General features: G+C 45.1%; 1 protein-coding gene across 1 annotated transcript in view; it reads right to left on the bottom strand.

The window, feature by feature from the left end:
- The window catches only part of GALNT9 (polypeptide N-acetylgalactosaminyltransferase 9), a 189,101-nt gene that overhangs the window by 130,704 nt on the left and 43,910 nt on the right, over window positions 1-14,487 (bottom strand). The window contains exon 2 of the mRNA XM_053368595.1: window positions 9,652-9,832. Coding sequence (XP_053224570.1) covers window positions 9,652-9,832 — 181 coding nt within the window. The remainder of the gene's footprint in view (window positions 1-9,651; window positions 9,833-14,487) is intronic.

Below are 14,487 nucleotides of genomic sequence, written 5' to 3'. Positions count from 1 at the left end.
AAAGAACCACAATAAGCTGAGCTATAAAATACCACCATATTTGCGGTACCCAGGAAGCGGTCATTGGCTCAGAATCAAGATTGTATCGTCCATTTTTACTCCATTCTTCCTCCAGGGAGCTCAGGAGGAGACCATACCCATTTCTATCCTCATAACACTTCTGTGTGTTTAGCTAGGCTAAGAGAATATGACTCACCCAAACTTCATAGCTGGTTTGGCCCTTAAAATGGGTCTTCTTAGTCCCTAGCCCAACACTCCCAACCAACCTTCCCCAACCTGATGCTCTCCAGACGATTTGGGCTCCATGTCCCATCATCCCTACTTGGCATGGCCAAAAATCACAATGATGGTTGCTCTACTCCAAAACATCTGGAGGACATCCAGTTGGGGAAAGAGGCCCTCAACCACGGGTTGCCACCCTGACATCCTCCATGAAATGGTTTAGTCCCAGGAAGTCTTATCACCTGATTACTCCATGAGAAGAGAATGACTCTTTCGTCTCTTCTCATCGCTACCCTGCTACATTCCCAAGGAATTTATCATTGTTTATCCAAGATTTCATAGCCAATCATTCAAATCATTATGGGATTGCACCCTTCTGTCATTTCCTACCCCCTGGTCTTTCACTTAGTTTTTTTCTTTTTAAATTTACGCTTTCATATACAATTAACATCATCAACTTAACACTGATGAAGCAGTAGACTCTCAAAGAATTTGCACACTAGAATTTGCAAGCTAACTCTTGGCTGTGCAAATTTCCTGGGACAGCTGTCAGTTTAATATGGCCTTATACATTTGTTGATTTGGCTTTCCTTTTTAAAATAACATTTTATTGGCTGAAAGGCTTCTGCAGGATGAAAATCGACCACAGGTAGCCTCTTGCTTTCTGTTATCAAATGCATGTGATGCAACAGGTTCATCTCAAGTTGGAATGAATGCTTATGGCTCACAAGACCTCTCCATAACTTTCTGCCTATAGCACTTGCAAGTTAAGTAAAAGAAAACTAGTAGCCTGCTAGGCTATTGTGTGTTGTGTGTGTAGAAAATTTTGTGCTCGTTACTATTCAAAGCTTGTTTTGAAAGAAAAACTGAAATAAATGCACCTTCTATTTCACTTGTTTTATTTCACTTATTTTTTAAAAGCACCTATATACTGCTTAATATTTCAAAAATCTCTAAGCTGTGCAACAAGTGCTTTTTTTTCTAAAAAAATGTTTAGGGGTACTCTCTTTTTCCTACTCATATTGAAATACTGCCCCTAAATGAGGCCAAACTTAGATTGACAAAATGTTTAGAGGTATGTGTACCGCTGCGCCCCCCAGAACAAAAGCACTGGGTGCAACTGTCTAAAAACAAGCAATATGTCATGAAACAAAAATCCTAGAAATCTAGAAACCACTAACATGGCAATATAAAAATGACACAAAAGCGTATAGGAACGAACGAAACAGAAATTCAAAGATGTAAAACAGGGTGCTGTCTTATGGGTCAAGGAAAGCCTGGACAGAAAGGAAAGTCTTCACAAGATGTCTGAAGCTGCTGATGGTTGCTCCTTCATCTACAGCAGAGGGCAAAGCATCTCACAGTACAGACATCAGCAGAAAATGCCTTTATCTGAGCCGCTGCCCTATGATACTCTGCAGGGCACAGTGCCACAAGTAGAATTTCCCCAGATGATGCAAGTCTTGTTCCAATCACTCCCTGCGTGCAGGGCAACTTTGCCTGGAGGTATAGAGGCTCGGAGGGTGGGAAAGAGGAGTTATCTTTCCCCACCATCTTTTTGTAAGATACCATCTCCTGAAATATCAAGAGAGGGAAGGAGGGGCTAAGGCCTTTAAAGGTCTCATCTGTTAAGGTTGCTGCTTCCAGCCTCAGCATCTCCTTATAGGGCTTTTAAAAATTATTATTAACTACATTTCTGAGTGACTATCCACCATCCTGGCTGTGCTTCAACATGGGGACAGGGCAGGTGAAACATATTGATAATTTCCATGTGATAATTTCCATGTGAAAGGGTCAGGGGTCCCTTTACCTTTTTGGCAATGAGAAAGTGGGTCACCCTATGGGGGGGAGCCCTGGTATTTGGTCACCTGGGGCTATTGCTCAGCCCAAGACATTTTGCAGCTTGAGGCAAAGGACAAAATCTCACCCATTCCACACAGACTGGACTGGCTGCTGAATACTACTTCAGTACTAGCGCTGGGGCACTGTACTGCCCCTGAGGGAGACCAGCAGACTAGTTATAAAGGTGGAATAGGTGGTGCACGAGACACAGCTCTCTTCTCCAACAGAAGGGTATGGTCAAGGAGCTAAAACCTGAGGCAGTCGCCTCACTCTACCTGATGGTAGGGCTGGCCCTGCCTGGGTTTGCACTGGGAGTCCAAGCAAGCAAGTCCAGACACCCCCGTTTCAGCTGCCATGCTTTCTTGAGCAGGGGCAGGAGAAATGGTAGCATATTTTTAGAGAGAACGGCATGATGAACTATTTCAGTGCTCCTTGGCTTTCCCCGGCAGCTTGAACCTGACATATCCTTAAACCTACACTCATTAGAGCTGACAGCAACCAGCATTTGCTCAAACAATTCATAGATGTGACGGAACTGTTTCAACGAGGCAGCAAGGTGCAGAGCTCTGGAGCATTTGAATGTAGCAGAGGCTTACAGATATAGAGATAAGGTCACTAATTTTTACCGTTCTATTTAATTTCAGTTTGCTCATTCTGTTATCCCAAGGGCTGCGGTTAATAATCAGGATCTACGCCACATACGTTTGAGGTATAATTAAACTTGCTGCTTAATTAGAAAACTAGGCTAGGGCTAAACAAAGGGGAATCAATAATGTATCTAATGGGGAAAGAGAGCAAGAGAGAGAGAAACTGTTGGGGTGGCATCAAAATTAGCTCAGAGCTAATGGTACATATCTAGCAGGACTTCTGAATTAATCATGGGGCATTGAGAAGCAAAGCTCCACCTGTGTCAAGGCCAGCTTTTGCATCTTGTAAGCTAACTATTGGGTCACAGTGACCCACCTCTGATGGATGCAGCTGCTGAGGAAACTGGTTAGAACCAGTTAGAAGGGAAGGACTCCTCAATAATTAGGCAGGTGTCATTGTGTTGCCTCCTCGCAACCAGAGGTGGCCGGTGCTCATTAGGACTGGTAGGGCAGAAAGCAGGGAAGCCATGGAAAGGTGGAGCTGGAACCAATGACAGGAAGAGCCAGCTAATTCCAGATTTCCCCACTCCATCCTATTTCCTGACGGATTAGACAAGGGCAACACCTCAGTGCCATCTGCGCTATACATTTAAAGCAGTGTCCTAACATTTGAAACAGTCATGGCTTCCCCACAAGAATCCTGGGAGCTGTGGTTTATTAAGGGTGCTGAGCGTTTGTTAGGACACACACACACACACACACACACACACACACACACACACACACACACACACCATTCCCCTCACAGAACCAGAGGGGTTTAACAACCTCTAGGAGCTCTAGGAAATGTAGCTCTATGAAGGGAATAGGGATTTCCTAAGCACTCTCAGAAACCTTAGCCAACTACAGTTCCCAAGGTTCTTTGGGGAAAGCCATGGCTGTTCAAAGTGTTATGACCCTGCTTTAAACGTATAAAGGTACCCCTGACCGTTAGGTCTAGTCACGGACGACTCTGGGGTTGTGTGCTCATCTCGCTCTATAGGCCAAGGGAGCCGGCGTTTGTCCACAGACAGCTTCTGGGTCATGTGGCCAGCATGACTAAGCTGCTTCTGGTGAACCAGAGCAGTGCACAGAAACGCTGTTTACCTTCCCACCAGAGCAGTACCTATCTATCTACTTGCACTTTGACGTGCTTTCAAACTGCTAGGTTGGCAGGAGCAGGGACCGAGCAACGGGAGATCACCCCGTTGCGGGGATTCGAACCGCCGACCTTCTGATCGGCAAGCCCTAGGCTCTGTGGTTTAGACCACAGCGCCACCCGCTTCCCTTTTGCTTTAAATGTATAGTGCAGATGAAAGCTGACAGCCAGTGCCTGGGGTGGCTGCAAGTAAGCCCTGTGCCAGCTTCAGTTTTCTGTGGATTCCTAGGTAACGTGGGCCTCCTTTGTAAACAGGCTGCATTTGAAGAAGAGCCGTAGCTCAGTGGTAGAGCATTTGCCCTGCATGCAGGAGGTCCCAGGTTCAAATCCCCGGCATCTCCAGGTACGTCTGGGAATATCCCCTGCCCAGCACCTTGGAGAACTGATGCCTGCTAGTGTGGACAGTACTGACCTAGACATGCCAATGGCCACACTCAGAATAAGGCAGTTTCCTTTCTTCCTAAGGCACATATCCTTGCCACGCTCACCATTGCCCATTATGTGCTCTCTGGACTGGATCAGCCCAGGCAAGTGGAAGCTGCTTCCTCGTCTCATTGCTGCTTGTCACTGCTTGCAAACTTGGAGTAGGCAGGTGAAGAAGGAGCTAAAGCAGGGTATTCTTTAGTGCAGTGGTGTCCAAACTTTTTTCAAAGAGGGCCAGAATTGATGAAGTGAAGAGCCGTGGGGGCCGACCAAAGTTGTTGAGCTTTCTTTAGGATTGAGGTTGTTGAGCTTTTTTAGGGTTTAGGCCCCCGAAACGGACTTTGGACATGCCTGCTTCAGTGCAAGGGCCACATTCCTTTCTGGATAGGGCCACATGCTAGTGGTGGGTGGAGCTAGAGACAAAAATGTGCAGGGCAACAGAGGCACTCTGCAGCAGGGTAATTTCTAAACCAACCACCCCTCTTTATCCTCAGTCCAGACAAGTAAGAGGAGTTATTGGAGTTCAATGGCACCTTCCAGCCAGACAAAAACACTATGGGGAGCAGGACTGCTGAGGGCTGTGGCCTGTGGGGGGGGGGTGAAAGATTCTTTTGCTAGAGTTCCAACAGACAGACTTAGAGGCCCATTGGGCTGCATTCTGCCCTAGGGCCTGTGGTTAACAATAATAATAATAATACAGTGGTACCTTGGGTTACATATGCTTCAGGTTACAGACGCTTCAGGTTACATACTCCGCAAACCCAGAAATAGTACCTCGGGTTAAGAACTTTGCTTCCGGATGAGAACAGAAATCGTGCTCTGGCGGCACAGCAGCAGCAGGAGGCCCCATTAGCTAAATGTTCAGGTTAAGAACAGTTTCAGGTTAAGAACGGACCTCCGGAACGAATTAAGTACTTAACCCGAGCTACCACTGAAATAATAATAATCCAAAATTGATGGGGATTGTAATTCAAATGGTGTGCATATGTGCTGTGTCTTGTGATTAGGTGGGGCAGGGCTTACCTCCCCCTCCATATTTTATTCAATTTGGCACTCTTGTGCTGAAGCATGGGCCTTGGCAAATGCACAGCAATGTCAGCCCCTGAGTTTAATCCTCCACTAGCCTTGACAGCAATGTTCACTGACCTGGAGTCCTCCAAATATTGTGGGCTACAACTAGGGCTGCCATATTTCAAAAAGTGAAAATTCAGACATATGGCAACCCAACAACAACTCCAATCAGCCCCAGCCAGCATCATGGTATGATGCTAAGGCTGATGTAAGTTGTAGCCTGCAACAGCCATGCTAGCTGGGCTGCCTTGCAATTTAAGCATGCTATCTGCTCAGCCAGCATCTTAAAAAGTAGAGACATCACCTTGCCAACAAAGGTCTGTATAGTTAAAGCCATGGTTTTCCCAGTAGTGATGTATGGAAGTGAGAGCTGGACCATGAAGAAGGCTGATCGTCAAAGAATTGATGCTTTTGAATTATGGTGCTGGAGGAGACTCTTGAGAGTCCCATGGACTGCAAGAAGATCAAACCTATGCATTCTGAAGGAGCCCTGAGAGCTCACTGGAAGGACAGATCTTGAAGCTGAGGCTCCAATACTTTGGCCACCTCATTAGAAGAGAAGACTCCCTGGAAAAGACCCTGATGTTGGAAAAGATGGAGGGCACAAGGAGAAGGGGACAACAGAGGACGAGATGGTTCGAGGGTGTTCTCGAAGCTACCAGCATGAGTTTGACCAAACTGCGGGAGGCAGTGGAAGACAGAAGTGCCTGGCGTGCTCTGGTCCATGGGGTCACGAAGGGTCGGACACGACTAAACGACTAAACAACAACAACCTGCTCAGATTTTGACATGCTGCCTTTTTCTTTCTGGCTACCTGCAGCTGGAGTGATCTCTCCAGAAAGACTTGTCGAGCATGCTTTATTTAAACTTTTTCTCTCCCCACTTAATAAGGCTCTTTATTTAAACTTTCAGCTGTGCTTCCAGCTCCCCAAAGGTTTTTTTGGGGGGAGGAATTATTATTAGAAATTAATTAAGTATTCTTTTCAGTCCTGCCTATGGAGAGCAGTTTAGCAGTGTCGCATTCCTTGGGCTGCATTAAGACGTTTACCGATTGTTATTATGATGACAGGGGAGGAAGGACATCTCCTTTGGAGGATATTGGAAGGATCTCCTTTGGAGGATTTTGAAAGCCACTTAATGAAGGAAGTCCTTAAATGGTGTCAGCATTAAACACAGTTTGCCATACTGGTCAAAGAAGAGATGCATGAAAAATGTGGCACTTTGGTATAAGTTAGTTTATCAATGCATGTGCAAGGCAGTCATGGAGAAAATCCCATAAAAAATTAGTATAGTTAAAGGGCCCTAAAGTCACATCCATGCTATACATTTAAGGCACCCTTATGTCCTTACCCCACATTTGCATACTGGACTGCTTTGATCTGCAGAACTGGCACTTACAGCTGCAGAGAGCCTTCTTGGCAGTGGCACCCTCCCTGTGGAATGCCCTCCCATCAGACGTCAAGGAGATAAAGAACTACACAACTTTTAGAAGACATATGAAGGCAGCCCTGTATCTGGAAGTTTTTAATGTACAGTGGTACCTCGGGTTAAGAACTTAATTCATTCTGGAGGTCCGTTCTTAACCTGAAACTGTTCTTAACCTGAATACCACTTTAGCTAATGGGGCCTCCTGCTGCCGCATGATTTCTGTTCTCATCCTGAAGCAAAGTTCTTAACCCAAGGTACGAGTCTGTAACCTGAAGTCTGTAACCTGTAGTACAGGTACCCCTGTACAACATTTTACTAGGGTTTTATATGTGCTGTAAGCTCCCAGAGTGGCTGGGGAAACCTAGTCAGATGTGGGGGGGTATATTATTATTATTATTATTATTATTATTATTATTATTATTATTATTGAATAGGACGTCCCTATATTCATCAGATAAACGTTCTGGTATGCTGTTTTAACATCAGGCAGCAACTGCTAGAATTTTTTCTTTGTTTAGACCAGTGGTTCCCAATTACCGTATTTTTTGCTCTATAAGACTCACTTTTTCCCTCCTAAAAAGTAAGGGGAAATGTGTGTGCGTCTTATGGAGCGAATGCAGGCTGCGCAGCTATCCCAGAAGCCAGAACAGCAAGAGGGATTGCTGCTTTCACTGCGCAGCGATCCCTCTTGCTGTTCTGGCTTCTGAGATTCAGAATATTTTTTTTCTTGTTTTCCTCCTCCAAAAACTAGGTGCGTCTTGTGGTCTGGTGCATCTTATAGAGCGAAAAATACGGTAGCTAAGTACTGCAGAACCCCTGTTTTTCAAAAGCCAAGCTGTGGACCCCCTACTTTTGAAAAATATATATGATATGTCTATGGTGATTTTTGTTATGTGAATAGTGCTGTGGACTCCCTGGGTGTGTTATGTGGACCCCCTGGGGTCCTTGGCTCACCAATTGGGAACCATCGGTTTAGACAATTCTACCCAAACATGTAGACTGTTGAAGTATGTTCTAATTTGCTGGTTTTATTTTTTTATGTTTTAAATAGTTGTTTTTGACTGTTTCTACTGATAATATTAAGGGACGCGGGTGGCACTGTGGGTTAAACCACAGAGCCTAGGACTTGCTGATCAGAAGGTCGTGGTTCAAATCACCGCAACAGGGTGAGCTCCTGTTGCTCGGTCCCTGCTCCTGCCAACCTAGCAGTTTGAAAGCACGTCAAAGTGCAAGTAGATAAATAGGAACCGCTCCGGCGGGAAGGTAAACAGTGTTTCTGTGCACTGCTCTGGTTCGCCAGAAGTGGCTTAGTCATGCTGGCCACATGACCCGGAAGCTGTACGCTGGCTCCCTCGGCCAATAAAGCGAGATGAGCACCGCAATCCCAGAGTCGGTCACGACTGGACCTAATGGTCTCATTACCTTTACCTTTACTGATAATATTATTGTTTTATTCTCTTGGGGGTGTTTTTTTAAACAATCAAGCAGAATATATATTTTTTGAAATAAATCATTAAGATAAAAGTCACTTTAACAGTTATGGCTTACCCCCAAAGAATTCTGGGAAATATAGTTGATTGAGGATGCTGAGCTTTGTTAGGAGACCCTATTCCCTCAAGAGAGCTACAATTCCCAGAGCAGATTAATGACCAATCCCTCTTCCCAGGGAACTTTAGGAATTGTAGCTCTCGGAGAATGAATAAGGATCTCTTAACAACACTCAACATTCTTACCAAAATACAGCTCCCAGGATTTCTTTTGTGGGAAGCCATGATTCCGAAAGTAGTATTGGAGTGCTTTCAATGCATAATGTGGATGTAGCCTTACTTTAAAGCAAAAAGCCAAAGTTGGCTTGAAGAAAGATCCTGGCTATAGAGTTCTTTCGTTATATTTCTTTTCTCAGAAGTACAATTAAAGATGAGTCATTTGATCCTCCCAACCTCCAGCCCACATATGTCTCAGGGTTAGATACAAATGTTTTTTAAAAGGAATCTGAACAAATTGAAACTGACAAGGCTCTCCTGCTACCTTGTCAGTTTCAGTGGAGAAGCAGACCATCATCCCAAGCCAGCCAGCTGCCCAGCATCACCCTTCCCTCAGCCAATCAGATGTGGTAAAAGAGCATCCCATTTCCAAAAGGCCATGTGTGCATATATGCCACCAATGTGTACAGCAGGACCGAGAGATTCTCATTCCTCCATTTCCTTCTGTTCCAGCAGTTTTTCAGAAGTTCACACAAAAAAAAATCAACATTTTTGATAAGGGCTGCTATTCGGCCAGGTTTTCCTGGACACCATTTTCTATGGACGAATCCTGGATATGTCCAGGAAATTCTGGGTGTATGGCAGCCCTAACTGAGGGGACAGGTGAATTACACTCTCCAGGCCTACATTCAGGTTAGCTTCCCACAACCCTCACCTGGTCTTGGCAGACAGGAGAGAAGAGCAAAAGAACAAAAGAAGAGCCCTACTGGATCAGAGCAAATGCCTATCTAGTTCCTAGCAGCTGTTATTAGGAGACATGCTGCCTTTCATATTAGTTATCATTTGAGAAGACTGAATTTCCAAATGGTGACACACACAGATAAGTTACCAGTAGACATCTAGTTCAGGTTTCCATTGTCCTATAACTTGACCTTTCTAGTTGCTTAGTTAGTTGGGCATCATCTGCTAGCTTCAAGGATGGCCAAATTAGAGCCACCCAGATATTGTTGGACTACAACTCCCATCATCTCTGATCATTGGCCATGCTGGTTGTCTAATAATATGAGGAGGGCATCATCTAGGCTAACCTTTACACTAACACTTAGACACACCTTTAAGAGCTTTCCAATGTGAGTAAAGGAAACAGAATCATGTCCACTAATAAAAGTGTACTTACTTTTTTGGTCTGTAGTCAGGAATAGACCTGTCCAGTGAAATCCGATCACTTAGCTGGGCATTATAACCATATTCTTCATACTTTGTTTCAGATTCATGACTATCGTCTCTCAGGGTAGCAGCCATCCCTCCTTGGCCCAAGCCTCCAGGGCCTTCAACTAATCCCATTGGCTTGGCTAGACCTGCAGAGAAGATATAGGCAATCATTAGATACATCTTAGTTAACACGGATCCCAGTAGTTCCTAAACATCTTGGCAGATTTTTTGTTTTAATCTTCTGAATGAAGATTTAACTCTTTTCTCACTTTTATACCTGGGGAAAAGGGTTATTCCCCACCCCTCTTTGAAATACTTCATCTTTTCAATCAGCCTATGGCATAAAACACTCAAAGTTTCCAGGATAAAGACATGCTAAGAAAATAAACATTATAATAGTAATTCACAGATCTGGGTAAGGTTTCTGAAAACCCTGTAAAAGTACTCCAAGGTTGGATTCTGTGTAGTGTTTTACTGACACGAATGAGTGATCCTGCACTTTGGTGGAACCACAGTACATCAAGATTTCTTCTCACCTCCTTTCCAGAAGATACATATGAAGTGAAATATGTGGCAAAATGTGCATGCACAGTGCTTTATGCATTGCGGTTTTTAAAACGAAGATAACCCGAAAGAATGTGACCGCAGTGAACATGATCCAATGAAATCTAATGGCGTGCTTTATTTAAGATAGCCCCAAAGGATTCATGAAATGACTTACTGTTATATAACAGGGAAGGGGGAAACTTTGGGTCTCACAGACCAGATCCTTATCTCTCCCTAGCCCCCATGGGTCTATCTGGACAGGTAAAGGTAAAGGTAAAGGGACCCCTGACCATTAGGTCCAGTCGTGACCGACTCTGGGGTTGTGGCGCTCATCTCGCTTTATTGGCCGAGGGAGCCGGCGTACAGCTTCCGGGTCATGTGACCAGCATGACTAAGCCGCTTCTGGCGAACAAGAGCAGCGCACGGAAACGCCATTTACCTTCCCGCAGGAGCAGTACCTATTTATCTACTTGCACTTTGATGTGCTTTTGAACTGCTAGGTTGGCAGGAGCAGGGACCGAACAACGGGAGCTCACCCCGTCGCGGGGATTCGAAACGCCAACCTTCTGATCGGCAAGTCCTAGGCTCTATGGTTTAACCCACAGCGCCACCCACCGCGTCCCCGCGTAGGAGGGTGAAATAAACTCAGGGAGAGGTTTTCTTGTGTTTATTTCAACTCATATAAACAGTTAATCATCCTGTAGGAGTGAGTCAGTGATGCCTCGCCCAGATCCCAGGCTATATATACTTTATTGACACCATCAGTCACACCTGATAGGCTAACTCCCCTCCTGGAGCCGGATTGGACAGCTCCTACGGGCCAATCAAATTACTACATTCTAAAATCCTACCTGCCTATTGTTCTGTGATCCATGCTCAAGACATAACAGTTGGACAACCTATCTCACAATATGATGCGAGATGATTGAAGTTGTTGTTCCAGCCACCCATCTGGGTCTCTTGTGCAGTGCTTCCCAAGTGCCCAGCAGCCAACTGCTCAGAATCTGCAGCAAAGGACTCTTTGCCAGCCCTGTGCTAGACAGTGCCAAGCACAGGGCTGGCAAAATTATTGCGATGGGTAGACGAGACTAACCAGATTGGCCACGAACAAGCAGGGTTCAGAACTAAACGCTCTACAATCGATCATGCGATAGTTCTTTATCACCTGGCACGGAAGTACTCCTCCCCTCCCCGGGGCTACCTCTGTGCTGCCTTCTTAGATCTAAAGGCAGCCTTTGATAGCGTTCCTAGAAATATTCTTTGGGAGAAACTTGCGAAACAGGGCATTGATAGAAGACTCTTATGGCTCATAAGCCAGCTCCACGAAGGTACCCTTGCCAGAGTGAGACTCACTCCTGCGGGCGACCTCACAAATTCGATACCAATAAACAAGGGAGTGCGCCAAGGATGCATATTGGCTCCCTGCCTATTCAACCTATTCATCAGCGACATGCGAGCACCCCTAGTTAACTCATCTCCAAGTATACACGCGCCTAGACTAGCGGATTACCGCTGTCCACTCCTCTTATATGCGGACGACGTGGTAATTCTATCTTATACACGTGTTGGACTAACCAGAGCTCTGAAGATCTTTGCCACGTATTGTCAACTCAATCAATTAACCATCAACCATGCTAAGTCCAAGATTCTGATTTTCTCCAGAAGCCGGAGATTATACAAATGGAAGCTTGGTGGAGCAAAAATAGAGCAAGTCCTAAAATTTCAATACCTAGGAGTTATTTTTCAATACAATTTGGGGTGGAAAGCTCAAATTCAACACCTACTTAACAAGGCCAAAACCTTGTCATATGCGCTCCTCCGATTCTTCTTTTCAGACGGAGCTTTGCATGTTCCCTCGGCCCTAAAGGTGTTCAAGGCAAAAGTGGTTGCCGTGCTTGCTTATGCTGCCCCGCTCTGGGCCGTGATGACAGATCTTGCTCCCCTTGAGACTCTGCAAAGCCAATTCCTACGTCGGCTCCTAATGCTCCCCCTGTGTGTAAGCAACGCAGCCATGTGACTAGAATTGAAGATCGCATCCTTAGAAACTTGTCTGTGGAAGCAAGTCTTCAATTACTGGTTATCATTGTGGCATAGATTACCAAACCATTACCTTGTCCAATGCTTATGGCGAGATGAATTCTCTAGCCTTTGGACTAGTAGAATTCATGCCAAACTCCTGAGTTATGGAATCTCTCCCTCAGATTCCCTAAAACTAGACCAAATCACTGCTCAAAGATTGATCCGCCAAAGACTGGATGACATCGACTTACAGCGAAATTATACGCTGGGGGGAGGTGTTTGCTCGCCCCAGAACATTGGTATCACTTTAACTTACTGCGTTCCATCATACCTCTCCTCCCTTTCGACTGTTGCCCATAGACTGGCCTTCACCAAAGCGAGGTTTAACGTTTTTCCCTCCAATGTCCTGAGACATAGATTCTCAAAGGGCCAAGCCCCCGCCATGTGCGAATGTGATAAGGTGACGCCGGAGTCGCTCCAGCACATTATGTTGATTTGCCCCTTGTTCAATGTGTCACGGGCAAATTTGTTGGGATCAATCATTCAGAAACTAGAGGGTACCCCACCAAAATTCCACCTTGCCCAAATCTTGCAGGACAAGGATACCCACACGACCCTGAAGGTGGCTAGGTTCCTGGTCGCTGTCCTTTCCCAAAAGCGACGCCAAGGAGCACTACAAGCTAATTAAGGCGTAGTATGCCTTTACATCTTATAGTATTTTATTGTTATAGTGGTGTTTTAGCGACTGCTTTTTTTTCTTCCCTACGGCACAAGCTGTCACTTATGTGTTGTTTTTACCTGTATGGGCCTATGGCCGTAATAAATGAAATGATGAATGACTGTCTGCAGGGATTGGCTGCATGATTTAGTTCCCCACATGGAACTTAGTTTTGCTGCCAATGCAGCTCTGCCTCTGCCTGCCCCATTCCTAATGTGACATATGGTGGTTTGTGGTTTGGTGGTGGAAACGGCCACACAGACCATATTGGGATCTATACTGGTCCAAAGTTGACCCTCAGGCTGGATGCCCCCCCTCCATATAATATTCATTTCCTGTATACATTTAATGATTCCACCCACCCTAGAAACCTCAGGTTTTCTTACACGTCCACCATACATGCGTACAATCTGCTCTGTTTTCCTCACATTTCTAGCATGCATCACAACTACTTAGCAAACATCTGTCAGGCTTTCTATAATAATGTTTTGGGGTTTTGTTGTGATTCTGTCCCCTTCATTTGAAGATCAGTTTTTCATGATTTTGATTGTTACTGCTGTTCTTTTGTCATTTTTATCATAGGCTTCTAGTAAACTTTTTGATGATGCTTTGAGTACCTTTGATGGAAAAGTGACTCATAAATTGTAACATTAAATAGGAGGGAAACGAGACTGTCATATTTCTGCTTTGATTTACATTTGGAGCTATTGGCATGTGCCATTACGCAAAACAGAGAAATCCATATTTATTTTATTTTTTGCATGTGAACAAATGGGATTTTAAAAGGTTTTGTAGGCAGATGATTTGCTATTGTTTACTAGTAGGCCCACAACTTCTAGATCACATCCAATAAAATTGAACAATAGTGTTGGTGCATTTTCTGGCAATTTCCGACTCAGTCGGGGGTGAGGAACCTCTGGCTTGGAAGCCATATTAGTTCCACTAGGCCTCCCCATTTGGCCTGTGAGACCATTTCAGTCAAGCCTGGACTGCCTGCTCTACCGCTGACATTGTATGTCCTGGTTCCCAGTTGTTCAAGAACAATAACTCAGATGAGGATGTTTCCAAAGGCATTAACACTTACATCAGTGCAATACCTATGTGAATACCTGGCTAGTGGCACAGCAGGTAACAGAGTTGATCCAAGACACAGAAACACAAAGGCGTGGCACGGTGATCTAGCTTAGATGTTCATCCAACATGGGCACACCCCTTGGTATCCTATTTAAATGAATAGGTTCAGGGATGGGCTCAAGTTAGTGCAGCAAGTGGTTTTGCTCCTTAGCCAAGCAATCTAATGCATCCCATAGGTGAATTCTGTTCCACCTTTTCACACCTCTTTTGGCACCTCTGGGGCTTAGGTGACAGAGGAGGTGTCTTTGCTCTCTGCAAGGCAGGCATGGCAGGTAGAACACCTACATCTGGAGAAGCAGGGGTGAGCAGTGCAATAGGCACCATAGAAATATCCGATATAGGTTCCAATGGCTGTGGGGAGGGAGGAAGGGCTCATGGCTCTCA

This window comes from Podarcis raffonei, chromosome 16 (genome assembly GCF_027172205.1).
Source record: "Podarcis raffonei isolate rPodRaf1 chromosome 16, rPodRaf1.pri, whole genome shotgun sequence".
Lineage (NCBI taxonomy): Eukaryota > Metazoa > Chordata > Lepidosauria > Squamata > Lacertidae > Podarcis > Podarcis raffonei.
Note: the sequence above shows the minus strand (reverse complement) of the source record. Positions and strands in the feature narration are given on the sequence as shown.